The sequence below is a fragment of the Simochromis diagramma genome, unplaced genomic scaffold (genome assembly GCF_900408965.1).
Source record: "Simochromis diagramma unplaced genomic scaffold, fSimDia1.1 OVJJ01000208.1, whole genome shotgun sequence".
NCBI lineage: Eukaryota > Metazoa > Chordata > Actinopteri > Cichliformes > Cichlidae > Simochromis > Simochromis diagramma.
Window position 1 is genome coordinate 4,031,470 of NW_024386789.1, and position 15,812 is coordinate 4,047,281.

The 15,812-nt window shown below is 36.7% G+C and overlaps 1 protein-coding gene across 1 annotated transcript; it reads left to right on the forward strand.

Annotated features, from left to right (window-relative positions):
• Positions 1-1,079: 1,079 nt before the first annotated feature.
• LOC120728537 (tenascin-X-like) lies at positions 1,080-14,166 on the forward strand. Its single transcript, XM_040023524.1, has 23 exons — positions 1,080-1,429; positions 2,280-2,454; positions 2,693-2,947; positions 3,057-3,302; positions 3,435-3,698; positions 3,991-4,242; positions 4,352-4,597; positions 4,730-4,993; positions 5,286-5,537; positions 5,647-5,892; positions 6,025-6,288; positions 6,581-6,832; positions 6,942-7,187; positions 7,786-8,031; positions 8,164-8,427; positions 8,720-8,971; positions 9,081-9,326; positions 9,686-9,931; positions 10,520-10,765; positions 11,557-11,802; positions 11,909-12,139; positions 12,764-13,021; positions 13,414-14,166. Exons 1-23 carry the CDS (start codon positions 1,367-1,369, stop codon positions 13,620-13,622), a joined length of 5,469 nt encoding a protein of 1,822 aa, XP_039879458.1. The 5' UTR covers positions 1,080-1,366; the 3' UTR covers positions 13,623-14,166.
• The last annotated feature ends 1,646 nt before the right edge of the window (positions 14,167-15,812 follow it).

Below are 15,812 nucleotides of genomic sequence, written 5' to 3' on the forward strand. Positions count from 1 at the left end.
AGCAAAGTGTTGCCAGGGGTCCATGTAGGGAATTAAAAGGGAAAGGGGGGCACAAGGAAATACTTTCTTATTCTCATTTAAAATGTCTCACTTTTAAAAAAAAATAATTATCTGAGTCTTACAACAAACAATTGATAGATTGATACATATATACCATCAAAACTGTGTACATCACTGTCACAACAGTGTTTATTTTCATTCAAAGGCTTTATGATTTTTCCTATAATGGTGGGCCAGTCTCTAGTCAAAATGCCCGGGACGATTTTTTTGTCCCAGTCCAGCCCTGTATGCAGCTCATCTGCAGTCTGGTGTTACCTACATCTTCCTATTCAGAAGGCAGAATTTCCGAGTTCTGAGTACAATCGAAAGCACCACGACTGCAGTTTTTGTGTTGGATGTAAAAAGCAGGCTAGGATAGAATCAGGCGTGGGATTTCTCTCGTGGAAATATGCACATTATTTTTTCCTTTCTATTGGTAGGTGGCACAGTGCACTTGTGGCAAGTAAGCAAGCTAGAAGACTGGCAATCTTGCTGGGTATCCAGTTACGGAAGCAACACATTAACAAGAGAATTCTGAGTAAAACCAAAGTTACTTTCCCTAGTAACTAGTTACTCTGAAAGTAACGAGTAACTTGAAGTAACTGAGTTACTTTTGATAGAAGTAACTAGTAATGTAACTGAGTTACTAATTTAAAGTAACTTACCCAACACTGCTCATGACAACAAACATATACTGCTGGTGTGTAACATGTTCATGTTCAGAACTGAACATGCTAAACACCAGACAAGGAACTATCAAAATAAAACAGAAAACATGAGACACAGACTGAAATGTGGACTTGACACTGGGACCGAGGACGACTAGGTATGAAAGAAAGAACACAGGGGAGAGGCACAGAAACACAACCTAAATTCTAGAAACTACAAAGAATAACTGAGGAACAAGACTATGACATGAATAACACTAAATCAAAGAATATGTAAAATAACACCCAATAAAAACCCATTTTTATTTATATCTAAATACACAATCAGCATGAACTAGCAGTTACAGAAAATGTAAAGTGATTACCTTTAATAAACACATAAAACAGACAACTTGATTAATGTACCCTTGACAAGCAGCAGACAGTTAATAATGAAGAAATGGGCGGGGCAAAGGTCTCTGTATTTATGCAAGGCCCTAAAGGAGAAGCAGCTATTTACTTCACCACTTGCTAATATGGTTACAAGAGGAGCATAGTTAAGAATTACAGTCTGTGTTGGACAGTAACCACCCAGGTGCTGAGAAATCATTTGTGTTTTTGTCAAAATACCAACAGAGGTGAATGTGTAGTATGTGTGCCAGTTAGGAGTCCTGAAGACGATGAAGCTTTTATCTCTTATCTCAGACCACTTGTTGCTCTGTGTCTTCCTGAGTCTACTTTGGGTAAGTGTTTTTTACCATTCACTTTGATGGGGATAAGATAGTGAAGCTCAGTGTAGGTTACCCTCGACAAAAGGAAACAGTGCAGTCAAAACCACAGTGAAGCCTAAATGCACGACATGTTTCATTATGTATTTGAAACACTATAGTTATGTTTTGTGAAATACTGGTTTGTACAGAAATACAGGAACAACAAAATCTTGTTAAACGGCATGAAAATTCTGGACTTTTCCAGATTTTGAAACATGAATTTATTCCTTCTTTGCGACACCGATCTGTTTCCTCTGAGAACAAAAAGAGCACGAAAGAAGAAAATTCAACAATATCTTAAACACTTACATGGTGCAGTGTTCATGATTTAATCAAATCAGATGTGGAATTTTAAAGAGTGTGTCCGAGGAGAAATGTGTTAGATATTTTATAGAACAATGATTAACTGTAGCTATAATATACAATATAATAATACATATGATTTGCATTTTTAGTAAAAGCAAACACTTAATTAATAGATTTTTTGCCAGCTCTGTGATTTTTATGTTATACAGTAGATGTTGCTAGTTGTAGAAGCTGACACACAAAATGCTAAAATAATTTGACACTGACTTAATTGTTTCCTGCACATCATTTTTTTTATTTTTAGTGAAAGATTTTGTTCTTATAAAGCAGAATGCTCAGAGAATATCTCGAAGTATTACTGTTCACATAATGTTTATGATATAATGTAGATGTGAAATTAAAAGCAGCAAACATCGCTCTGTGAGACTGCCACAGCCTCGTGTTAACTGGGTATTCAATGGTGATTTTTTTTCACAGATTTTAAATTCTATAGTTTTCACTCTTTTTCTGCTTTTAGGGCACAACTGACTCCACTACAACAATCACATCAACAGTGACGACGACAGTGACAGCAGGACAGCGAAGTACAGCAAAAACAACACAAACATTTACTCCACTGGCTCAAACAAATCCCACTCCACAGACTTCAACAGAACAAACAACTACATCTACATCTACAACAGCAAAAGCCCGTAAGAATGAAACACTATACTTCGACTTTTGTTGGTGAAACTGAAGTGAATGTCATTCTGGGGTTTTTATTGTGGTAAAAGGTGAACACCACTCTCAACTCATCACAGCTCCTGACGATGTAACAAAAGGCACAGTGGTACAAAGGAGTGGAAGCAGTATAGTCAGTGCTTCAGTTCTTGTTCTTTTTTAAACTTTTTTTGTGACTACAACCACTGTGTGTCCTCTTTTCTTTTTCAGCTCCAGATAATGTTGCCAGAGTGGATGTGACCACACAAAATGAGAACAGTATAACTCTGACCTGGAACAAGGTTAACAACATCCCAACATACATCCTGCAATATGGTAATATAACAGAAGGTATTAATAAAACTGAAGAAGGACCCATAGTACATGTGGTCAGGTCTCTGATTGCTGGGACAAACTACACATTCACTCTCTTCACCATATCTGATGGACTCAACAGCAGTGGATACAGATTCAGTGCTGTGACAGGTTAGTGAGCACTGAACAAAATGTTCAGTCTAATTAAAACATAAACAAAATACAAGATGTTGTTGGGAACACTGTTACAGTTTCTTCTTTGTGTGTTTTTCTATTCTAGCTCCTCGTAATGCTGATGAATTTAAGGCCGTTGGTCAAAATGAGACCAGTATAAAGCTGCAATGGAAAACAGTCTCCAACAGTGACAGTTATATTCTTTTATTTAATGAAAGAGAGATCAACATTAGTAATTCTACAGAAGAATACAGAGTGTCAGATTTGACCAGTGGAACCAGATACAATTTCACTCTCTTCACTGTGTTTGGAAATGTCAGAAGCAGTGGAGTAAACTGCATCGCAGTCACTGGTAAGATATATTTTCTCTAACATAGATAGATAAACCAGGATGGACCGGCTCATTAGTACTTGAAACTTTAGCTGATGGAGAGTTGTTGTTTTTTTTGTGTGTTTTTAATCAAAGACACTTTGTTATCTTTAGCTCCACAACGTGTTAATAATGTGACTGTGGTGCATCAAAATGAGACCAGCATAACACTGCAGTGGGAAAAGGTTAAAAACATCCCAGAATACATCCTACAGTATAATAACAGCACTGACATGGAGAAGAATATCAGTGTTTCTGAAAAGGGACCCATTATATATGAGGTGTCTCCTCTGACTGCTATGACAAAGTACAACTTCACTCTCATCACTGTGTTTGAGGGAGTCAGCAGCACTGGATACTCTTTTGCTGCTGTGACAGGTGGGTGATCATGAAGACTTGTGTGTTACTGGATGTTTTACTCATCTACAACAACAAAAGCCCGTAAGAATGAAACACTATACTTCGACTTTTGTTGGTGAAACTGAAGTGAATGTCATTCTGGGTTTTTATTGTGGTAAAAGGTGAACGCTACTCTCAAGTCATCACAGCTCCTGATGATGTAACAAAAGGCACAGTGGTACAAAGGAGTGAAAGCAGTATAGTCAGTGCTTCAGTTCTTGTTCTTTTTTTGTTTTTTAACTACAACCACTGTGTGTCTTTTCTTTTCCAGCTCCAGATAATGTTGACAGAGTGAATGTGACACAAAATGAGAGTAGTATAACTCTGACCTGGAACAAGGTTAACAACATCCCAACATACATCCTGCAATATGGTAATATAACAGAAGGTATTAATAAAACTGAAGAAGGACCCATAGTACATGTGGTCAATTCTCTGATTGCTGGAACAAACTACACATTCACTCTCTTCACCGCACCTGATGGACTCAACAGCAGTGGATACAGATTCAGTGCTGTGACAGGTTAGTGAGCACTGAACAAAATGTTCAGTCTAATTAAAACATAAACAAAATACAAGATTTTATTGGGAACACTGTTACAGTTTCTTCTTTGTTCGTTTTTCTATTCTAGCTCCTCGTAATGCTGACGAATTTAAGGAAATTGGACAAAATGAGACCAGCATAACTCTGGAGTGGAAAACAGTCCCCAACATCGACAATTATATTCTTGTGTTTAATGAAAGAGAGATCAACATTAGTAATTCTACAGAAGAATACAGAGTGTTAAATTTGACCAGTGGAACCAGATACAATTTCACTCTCTTCACTGTGTTTGGAAATGTCAGAAGCAGTGGAGTAAACTGCATCGCAGTTACTGGTGAGATGTAATTTCTCTAACATAGATAGATAAACCAGGATGGACCGGCTCATTAGTACTTGAAACTTTAGCTGATGGAGAGTTGTTGTTTTTTTTGTGTGTTTTTAATCAAAGACACTTTGTTATCTTTAGCTCCACAACGTGTTAATAATGTGACTGTGGTGCATCAAAATGAGACCAGCATAACACTGCAGTGGGAAAAGGTTAAAAACATCCCAGAATACATCCTACAGTATAATAACAGCACTGACATGGAGAAGAATATCAGTGTTTCTGAAAAGGGACCCATTATATATGAGGTGTCTCCTCTGACTGCTATGACAAAGTACAACTTCACTCTCATCACTGTGTTTGAGGGAGTCAGCAGCACTGGATACTCTTTTGCTGCTGTGACAGGTGGGTGATCATGAAGACTTGTGTGTTACTGGATGTTTTACTCATCTACAACAACAAAAGCCCGTAAGAATGAAACACTATACTTCGACTTTTGTTGGTGAAACTGAAGTGAATGTCATTCTGGGTTTTTATTGTGGTAAAAGGTGAACGCTACTCTCAAGTCATCACAGCTCCTGATGATGTAACAAAAGGCACAGTGGTACAAAGGAATGAAAGCAGTATAGTCAGTGCTTCAGTTCTTGTTCTTTTTTTGTTTTTTAACTACAACCACTGTGTGTCTTTTCTTTTCCAGCTCCAGATAATGTTGACAGAGTGAATGTGACACAAAATGAGAGTAGTATAACTCTGACCTGGAACAAGGTTAACAACATCCCAACATACATCCTGCAATATGGTAATATAACAGAAGGTATTAATAAAACTGAAGAAGGACCCATAGTACATGTGGTCAATTCTCTGATTGCTGGAACAAACTACACATTCACTCTCTTCACCGCACCTGATGGACTCAACAGCAGTGGATACAGATTCAGTGCTGTGACAGGTTAGTGAGCACTGAACAAAATGTTCAGTCTAATTAAAACATAAACAAAATACAAGATTTTATTGGGAACACTGTTACAGTTTCTTCTTTGTTCGTTTTTCTATTCTAGCTCCTCGTAATGCTGACGAATTTAAGGAAATTGGACAAAATGAGACCAGCATAACTCTGGAGTGGAAAACAGTCCCCAACATCGACAATTATATTCTTGTGTTTAATGAAAGAGAGATCAACATTAGTAATTCTACAGAAGAATACAGAGTGTTAAATTTGACCAGTGGAACCAGATACAATTTCACTCTCTTCACTGTGTTTGGAAATGTCAGAAGCAGTGGAGTAAACTGCATCGCAGTTACTGGTGAGATGTAATTTCTCTAACATAGATAGATAAACCAGGATGGACCGGCTCATTAGTACTTGAAACTTTAGCTGATGGAGAGTTGTTGTTTTTTTTGTGTGTTTTTAATCAAAGACACTTTGTTATCTTTAGCTCCACAACGTGTTAATAATGTGACTGTGGTGCATCAAAATGAGACCAGCATAACACTGCAGTGGGAAAAGGTTAAAAACATCCCAGAATACATCCTACAGTATAATAACAGCACTGACATGGAGAAGAATATCAGTGTTTCTGAAAAGGGACCCATTATATATGAGGTGTCTCCTCTGACTGCTATGACAAAGTACAACTTCACTCTCATCACTGTGTTTGAGGGAGTCAGCAGCACTGGATACTCTTTTGCTGCTGTGACAGGTGGGTGATCATGAAGACTTGTTTGTTACTGGATGTTTTACTCATCTACAACAACAAAAGCCCGTAAGAATGAAACACTATACTTCGACTTTTGTTGGTGAAACTGAAGTGAATGTCATTCTGGGTTTTTATTGTGGTAAAAGGTGAACGCTACTCTCAAGTCATCACAGCTCCTGATGATGTAACAAAAGGCACAGTGGTACAAAGGAATGAAAGCAGTATAGTCAGTGCTTCAGTTCTTGTTCTTTTTTTGTTTTTTAACTACAACCACTGTGTGTCTTTTCTTTTCCAGCTCCAGATAATGTTGACAGAGTGAATGTGACACAAAATGAGAGTAGTATAACTCTGACCTGGAACAAGGTTAACAACATCCCAACATACATCCTGCAATATGGTAATATAACAGAAGGTATTAATAAAACTGAAGAAGGACCCATAGTACATGTGGTCAATTCTCTGATTGCTGGAACAAACTACACATTCACTCTCTTCACCGCACCTGATGGACTCAACAGCAGTGGATACAGATTCAGTGCTGTGACAGGTTAGTGAGCACTGAACAAAATGTTCAGTCTAATTAAAACATAAACAAAATACAAGATTTTATTGGGAACACTGTTACAGTTTCTTCTTTGTTCGTTTTTCTATTCTAGCTCCTCGTAATGCTGACGAATTTAAGGAAATTGGACAAAATGAGACCAGCATAACTCTGGAGTGGAAAACAGTCCCCAACATCGACAATTATATTCTTGTGTTTAATGAAAGAGAGATCAACATTAGTAATTCTACAGAAGAATACAGAGTGTTAAATTTGACCAGTGGAACCAGATACAATTTCACTCTCTTCACTGTGTTTGGAAATGTCAGAAGCAGTGGAGTAAACTGCATCGCAGTCACTGATAGTGGTAAGACATATTTTCTGTATTGTAGATAAATAAGCCCAGATGGACCGGCTCATTAGTACTTGAAACTTTAGCTGATGGAGAGTTGTTGGTTTTTTTTGTGTGTGTGTTTTTAATCAAAGACACTTTCCTCTGTTATCTTTAGCTCCACAAAGTGTTAATAATGTGACTGTGGTGCATCAAAATGAGATGAGTATACCACTGGAGTGGGACAAGGTTAAAAACATCCCAGAATACATCCTACAGAATAATAACATAAACATTTGTTCAATTTTCCAATTTGAATATGTCAAATACTAACCCGACCTATAATCCTAGACTGCTTACTGCTAACCTGGTGGAGGTTAACAGATTAAAAACATCTAAAACAGTCATAGTCCTTTAAAATGTTCCACAGTTGATGCTCCTCTACAACATGAACAAGGGCAGAGCTCTATAATGATGTTTAAGGTTTCTCAGAAATAGAAGAGTGTAGCTCACCTAATATTTTTCAAAAGGACAGATAAAAATACTGAAACTGAAGCCTCGCTCCATGTTTCTGTTTCTGACAGAAAATGTTGTTACAGTTTCTTGTTTGTACGTTTTTCTATTCTAGCTCCTCGTAATGCTGACGAATTTAAGAAAAATGGACAAAATGAGACCAGCATAACTCTGGGGTGGAAAACAGTCCCCAACATCGACAATTATATTCTTGCATTTAATGAAAGAGAGATCAACATTAGCAATTCTGAAAAAGAATACAGAGTGTTAAATTTGACCAGTGGAACCAGATACAATTTCACTCTCTTCACTGTGTTTGGAAATGTCAGAAGCAGTGGAGTAAACTGCATCGCAGTTACTGGTGAGATGTAATTTCTCTAACATAGATAGATAAACCAGGATGGACCGGCTCATTAGTACTTGAAACTTTAGCTGATGGAGAGTTGTTGTTTTTTTTGTGTGTTTTTAATCAAAGACACTTTGTTATCTTTAGCTCCACAACGTGTTAATAATGTGACTGTGGTGCATCAAAATGAGACCAGCATAACACTGCAGTGGGAAAAGGTTAAAAACATCCCAGAATACATCCTACAGTATAATAACAGCACTGACATGGAGAAGAATATCAGTGTTTCTGAAAAGGGACCCATTATATATGAGGTGTCTCCTCTGACTGCTATGACAAAGTACAACTTCACTCTCATCACTGTGTTTGAGGGAGTCAGCAGCACTGGATACTCTTTTGCTGCTGTGACAGGTGGGTGATCATGAAGACTTGTTTGTTACTGGATGTTTTACTCATCTACAACAACAAAAGCCCGTAAGAATGAAACACTATACTTCGACTTTTGTTGGTGAAACTGAAGTGAATGTCATTCTGGGTTTTTATTGTGGTAAAAGGTGAACGCTACTCTCAAGTCATCACAGCTCCTGATGATGTAACAAAAGGCACAGTGGTACAAAGGAATGAAAGCAGTATAGTCAGTGCTTCAGTTCTTGTTCTTTTTTTGTTTTTTAACTACAACCACTGTGTGTCTTTTCTTTTCCAGCTCCAGATAATGTTGACAGAGTGAATGTGACACAAAATGAGAGTAGTATAACTCTGACCTGGAACAAGGTTAACAACATCCCAACATACATCCTGCAATATGGTAATATAACAGAAGGTATTAATAAAACTGAAGAAGGACCCATAGTACATGTGGTCAATTCTCTGACTGCTGGGGCAAACTACACATTCACTCTCTTCACCGCATCTGATGGACTCAACAGCAGTGGATACAGATTCAGTGCTGTGACAGGTTAGTGAGCACTGAACAAAATGTTCAGTCTAATTAAAACATAAACAAAATACAAGATTTTATTGGGAACACTGTTACAGTTTCTTCTTTGTGCGTTTTTCTATTCTAGCTCCTCGTAATGCTGACGAATTTAAGGAAATTGGACAAAATGAGACCAGCATAACTCTGGAGTGGAAAACAGTCCCCAACATCGACAATTATATTCTTGTGTTTAATGAAAGAGAGATCAACATTAGTAATTCTACAGAAGAATACAGAGTGTTAAATTTGACCAGTGGAACCAGATACACTTTCACTCTCTTCACTGTGTTTGGAAATGTCAGAAGCAGTGGAGTAAACTGCATCGCAGTTACTGGTAAGATATATTTTCTCTAACATAGATAGATAAACGAGGATGGACCGGCTCATTAGTACTTGAAACTTTAGCTGATGGAGAGTTGTTGGTTTTTTTTTGTGTGTTTTTAATCAAAGACACTTTGTTATCTTTATCTCCACAACGTGTTAATAATGTGACTGTGGTGCATCAAAATGAGATGAGTATACCACTGGAGTGGGACAAGGTTAAAAACAACCCAGAATACATCCTACAGAATAATAACATAAACGTAGGACATAGGACTGATAAAAATACTGAAACTGAAGCCTCGCTCCATGTTTCTGTTTCTGCCAGAAAATGTTGTTACAGTTTCTTCTTTGTGCGTTTTTCTATTCTAGCTCCTCGTAATGCTGACGACTTTAAGAAAAATGGCCAAGATGAGACCAGCATAACTCTGGAGTGGAAAACAGTCCCCAACATCAACAATTATATTCTTGTGTTTAATGAAAGAGAGATCAACATTAGTAATTCTACAGAAGAATACAGAGTGTTAGATTTGACCAGTGGAACCAGATACACTTTCACTCTCTTCACTGTGTTTGGAAATGTCAGAAGCAGTGGAGTAAACTGCATCGCAGTCACTGGTAAGATATATTTTCTCTAACATAGATAGATAAACCAGGATGGACCGGCTCATTAGTACTTGAAACTTTAGCTGATGGAGAGTTGTTGGTTTTTTTGTGTGTGTGTTTTTAATCAAAGCCACTTTCCTCTGTTATCTTTAGCTCCACAAAGTGTTAATAATGTGACTGTGGTGCATCAAAATGAGATGAGTATACCACTGGAGTGGAACAAGGTTAAAAACATCCCAGAATACATCCTACAGAATAATAACATAAACATTTGTTCAATTTTCCAATTTGAATATGTCAAATACTAACCCGACCTATAATCCTAGACTGCTTACTGCTAACCTGGTGGAGGTTAACAGATTAAAAACATCTAAAACAGTCATAGTCCTTTAAAATGTTCCACAGTTGATGCTCCTCTACAACATGAACAAGGGCAGAGCTCTATAATGATGTTTAAGGTTTCTCAGAAATAGAAGAGTGTAGCTCACCTAATATTTTTCAAAAGGACAGATAAAAATACTGAAACTGAAGCCTCGCTCCATGTTTCTGTTTCTGACAGAAAATGTTACAGTTTCTTGTTTGTACATTTTTCTATTCTAGCTCCTCGTAATGCTGACAAATTTAAGAAAAATGGACAAGATGAGACCAGCATAACTCTGGGGTGGAAAACAGTCCCCAACATCGACAATTATCTACTTGTGTTTAATGAAAGAGAGATCAACATTAATAATTCTACAGAAGAATACAGAGTGTCAGATTTGACCAGTGGAACCAGATACACTTTCACTCTCTTCACTGTGTTTGGAAATGTCAGAAGCAGTGGAGTAAACTGCATCGCAGTCACTGGTAAGATATATTTTCTCTAACATAGATAGATAAGCCAGGATGGACCGGCTCATTAGTACTTGAAACTTTAGCTGATGGAGAGATGTAATTTCTCTATATTTTCTCAGTTTTTTTGGGGAACATGCTTATATACTAGCTTCTCGTAACATAAACATTTGTTAAATTTTCCTATTTTTGTCTGATGTACATTTACAACATTAGACAGGGGACATTAGAATTTGAAATTTAATTTTTATACTTTCTAAAGGCTTAGGAAACATAAATGGTTACTTAAGGATGAAACATTGTGAATCAGACTTTGTAAAATTGTCTTTATTTCATCTTTAGCTCCTGATATAATATATTTAAATGGACAATATAAGTCCAAGTCGATATTCTATATTTTCCTTCTGGCCTGCAGTGCCATTTATTCATCCTGGCTCCACCCACCAACCATATCTCTGTGAAGAAGGAAGTGTGCATCTAACCCTGATGATAGGCTTGTGCTTGTGATAGAGCAGCAAATATGGATAATGTGCTCTTAGCGAGCAGCATGCTTAATTATTATATTTTATACAATAATTATCTAATTATTATATTATTAGTACACACTATTTATTTATTTAATTTTGACTGATCTGATCACCTGATTGGAAACATACATTGATGCTGAGCCATTTAGCTCACACACCTACTCAGACTTAAGTATGTAAAAGCTTGTCATAACTGAACTAGCTCTATACTCCCGTATTTAATTTTAAAAGAAAAAGATGAACAAATTCCACTTCTGAGTTTTGTTTGTGTTTTTTCAGTTCCACCAGTGGTGCCTTGGGTCAGTGTGACTGAACGATTTGCTAACAGCATAACTCTAGAGTGGGAGAACATGAATAAAGCCTGGCAATACGAGCTTCAAATCAATGGTGATGTGTCAGACAGGTCCTCAGATACAATCAAAAAAGTAGTGACATCTCTTCATCCTGGAACACAGTATGATTTCAGCTTAACCACAGTGTTCGCTGGACTTAGGAGCACTCCTTATACGAATTTCACTGTAACAGGTAAAAAAATTATCTCTGTTAGACTTTTATAACTTTTTCTTGTCTCTTTTCAATGAGTTGAAAAGAAGCAGGTTCCTGCATATAACTATTTTCTCCTCTATTTCAGCCATCGACTGTGCCAGTGCAGACTGGAAAGTTACCAACTCATCAATCAAAGCAAAGATTGAAGGCTTGTTCTCGACCGCAACCGCCCATAATGGATCTAACATTCATGTCAGTGATGGACGTGAAAATGTGTCATTTACTGGACTTTACCCTGGTGCCACCTATAATATCTCTCTTGTCTATGAAAAGTCTTCCAGAGTTTTCCTGCAGTGTGAACACAAATTAACAATTTGTGAGTACAACAGAAACCATTTGAAGGACGAACATATTTTTAATCTGTAAAGTAGTTTATAAGATCTTAAAGTATTCACTCATATTGGTTACAGAAAGATTATCTGTGAATTTATTTAATTTAATTTTTAATTTTTAGTTTTCACCCTTGCATTCAATTTTTAATCTTAAAAAGGTTTATTGCAGAAAAATAATTTTGTTAACATACCTACATACCACAGGTTAACACAGTTATATAATATGATTCAGTATTAATATATGAGCTTTAACTAACTATCATTTTATTACTAACTGAAGAATTCATTCTGATGAATTAGATCAAGAAATTAAAAAGGTTAAAACAGAAAATGAGTAATTCTTTCAATATCTAATGTGTCAATGTTGAGGTCTTTATTTTTAGTTTTTATATGAAAATCCCAAAAATTATAATAAACTTTTTAAACTGTAGGGTACTGCTTTGAATTAAAAGTAAAGCAAATAATCTTTCTATTTGAGAACAAATTTTAAAATGATGCACTTTTCATAGACTCTGTTTTATAGTATAAAAAGTTTAATTATACTTACTGTAAGTCATATATTTTCTGCTTTAGTTGTGACTGTAAAACCTTTTTCTTGTTTTACTCAGTTCCTCCTAATCTAAATGCTCACTGTGAGTACTGGGCAGCTGGATACTCTGTTCTTATTAAATGGACAGTTCCAGAGGGCGAGTGGACCAATGCGGAGGTGAATGTGGCTGGAAAGACTCACACAGTAGCTAGTCCTGAAACTGAGATCATAATCGATGGATTCCAACCTGCCAATAAATATAAGGTGTCTGTAACTTCACTGTCTGGGGTGAGGAGTTCTGAACCGCATGTGTTTTACTGCCAAACTGATCCAAGGGGTGAGTAAAAGTAACTATATTACCATGTTACTGCTTGTAATCATAACAACATACAGTATTTTCAACTTTGACTTGATTACAAATCGTTTCATTTCACTCAAGTTTAAAAATAAACCTCAACATTTTTTAACTTCGTTGTATTTTGATAATGCTTTTGCTCCCTTTAGAAGTTAATTTACTTGAGTTATCTTCGTCTAATATGAAATGTGTGATCTGAAAAACCTCATTTAACAAATATGCAAAAAGCTTAGAAGTCATAAAGAGAGCACTGTATACTGTCCCTAAATGCCATTTCATTGACACAGCTATTAAATTTGACAAAACATAAATAGTCTGTCTCAATGCTACAACACAAAACATCTCTAATTTAAATTTAACTGGCGCCCACTCAGGTTCATTTGTGCTGAGACTCTTCCGCCATCTAGTGGTCTTCAGTCCTTACTGCTTTTCTACTGGTCTGCTTCTGTCTATCTACTGGAGCAGGAAGATGACAAACAATCCAGCTGTCTCCATGGAGATGACCAAGTGTGATGGAGGAGGAGATGAATTATATGAAGACTATGACGATGTCACAGTGCTTGGCACCGAGCATAACTTCTAAGCAGAAGAGACCAGTTATGTACTTGGTTAGTTTAAAAACTAGATAAAAAATATTCTACTAAGTACTCTAAGTACTCAATTTAGATTAAAAAGTACTCATTTTTAGGCAAGAAAAGTACTAGTTTCATATGGCAAAAGTATTGTTTTAGTTTAGTTTAGTTTAGTTTAGTTTAGTTTAGTTTAGTGCTCTCTCTGCCCTGTCTTAGAAACCACACTTTTTCCCGTGGAGGAAATGTAATCTGAGGAGCTGTCCTGTCAGCACTTAGCTTTGGCACAAATTGATGCAGAAGACACTGCCAGTGCCAAAGTGCCTTTTGACTTTGCTTCATGTGATCTGTGTGTGTTTGTGACTGCTTAGGCTTTCTCTGAGGAGAATCTGTGAATTGCTTTGTTGACCGGTCTCTGCTGTGTTTGTTCTTGTGTTAGTTAGTAGTAGCAGCCTGGCACTTACTTTAAGATTAATCTTTAATAAAAACCTTTTGTTTTTGCTCGTGATTGTGTCTCACTGTCTCCTTTTCTAGACAATTGTGTTACTTCTCCACATAACCCTCAGTGTTGCAAATTTCATGATACTTCCCATGTCCTCTGTTTGCATCTATCACCTTCTGAGCCTTGTTCAAACACTGCATGTTGATAGATTTAAAAAAAGAGAAATGTAGAAGCATTAGAATGAATGTCCTGTGATCAGTAAGATGGGAGTGTTACTGTAAAAATTCACCCTGTGTTCAAAGAGGGGGGAAAAAATTGCAATCGAAGCAGTTAAAAAGAATGCGCTCTCTCATGTTCAAGAAATCTGTTTAACCATGTAACATTAATATGATGAAAAACTTGTTCCAAATCGGCTCTATAGGAGTTTACTTTTATGTAATATTGTTATAAAAGCCCTGATGTCTTCAAATGATCCAAAATTTTAGTTTTTATTATTTGCTTTTATTTTTAAAGACTAATCTATGGTGCAAAAATATGTCCATCCAAGCAGAACAATTTCTGAACATCTGGCTGTATTGCAGAGGAGCTATTACAGTTTCCAGATTTGTTGGGACATGTTGTTCCTAATGACAGCCAGTAGGGGGAGACAGAGACAGCTTTTCCTTACCCACAAATAAAGCATGGTCCACATTTCTATTTGACAGTTTATAGTAGGAGTCACAATGGCACAGTATCAGCAGTAAAAGAAGATATATTTAATTAGGTTATTTTGTTGGTTTTACTACTACTACTACTACTAATAATAATAATGCTCAGATTATGACTTCAGTTAGACTTCATACAGATCCCCGTGCAGTTTATCCATGAAAATTCTCAGTGCAATCCTGTAATTACTGATCCTTATTCCAGTGTTATGAACATATGTCAGCACTAAGTTTGGGTCCATACCTTCTGCCTAATTTACCGCCTATCATATCTATGTGCTCGCGTGCAGCCTTGTTCATCACTTCTCAGGATCTGCTTTCATGTCACCCGTCTAATCCTCTAACTCCCCTGTTTCCTGTTAACAAGGTAAGGTTAAGAGTGAAGAGTTCAGGGTAGCTGCTACAGTTTGAACAGTTCATCTGACACTGATGGATTAATGTTCCCAGGAGAGTATAGAGAAGGGGGAAATCTCCTGGAACGAGAAGAACGTTAATGACATGCAGTGGTTGCAGCACTGAAGGAGAAGATTGAGGAAGGGACCAGAGAAACCTATAGAGTCCCACAGTGTTAGTGACACTACATACTGATTGTCATGGTCCGGGTGAGTGCCGGGTTTTTCCAGAGTCCACGTTTCCACCTCTAAGCTGAGTTGCTTTGATTTGTTTTGTTTTTTTGTTGTTGTTTTTTTACATAATAGAGATATAATTAATACCATCATGTTCATTAATGTGCTCATCCTGTCCAGAACAGAGGGGGCCTATTAGAGATGGCGATGGATAAAAAGATAAACCTGGTTTATTTGGTTTCATTTGAAGTGGAACCAGATTCCACTGTTGTTTTAAAAACATTACTTTAAAGTAAACACATTTTTCTTTATTCCTTTATTACTACTTTTATATAGAACTTGTGTTCCCATTTTATATACTGTTTTTGGTAGATTTTTGGTCTTTTCCCACTAAGCCACATTAATAAAACATACTTATATTTATTTATTTAAAAGTTTCAAATGATCAATGCATTTGGTTTATTATCATCATGTGAGAGATGAAACAAAGTA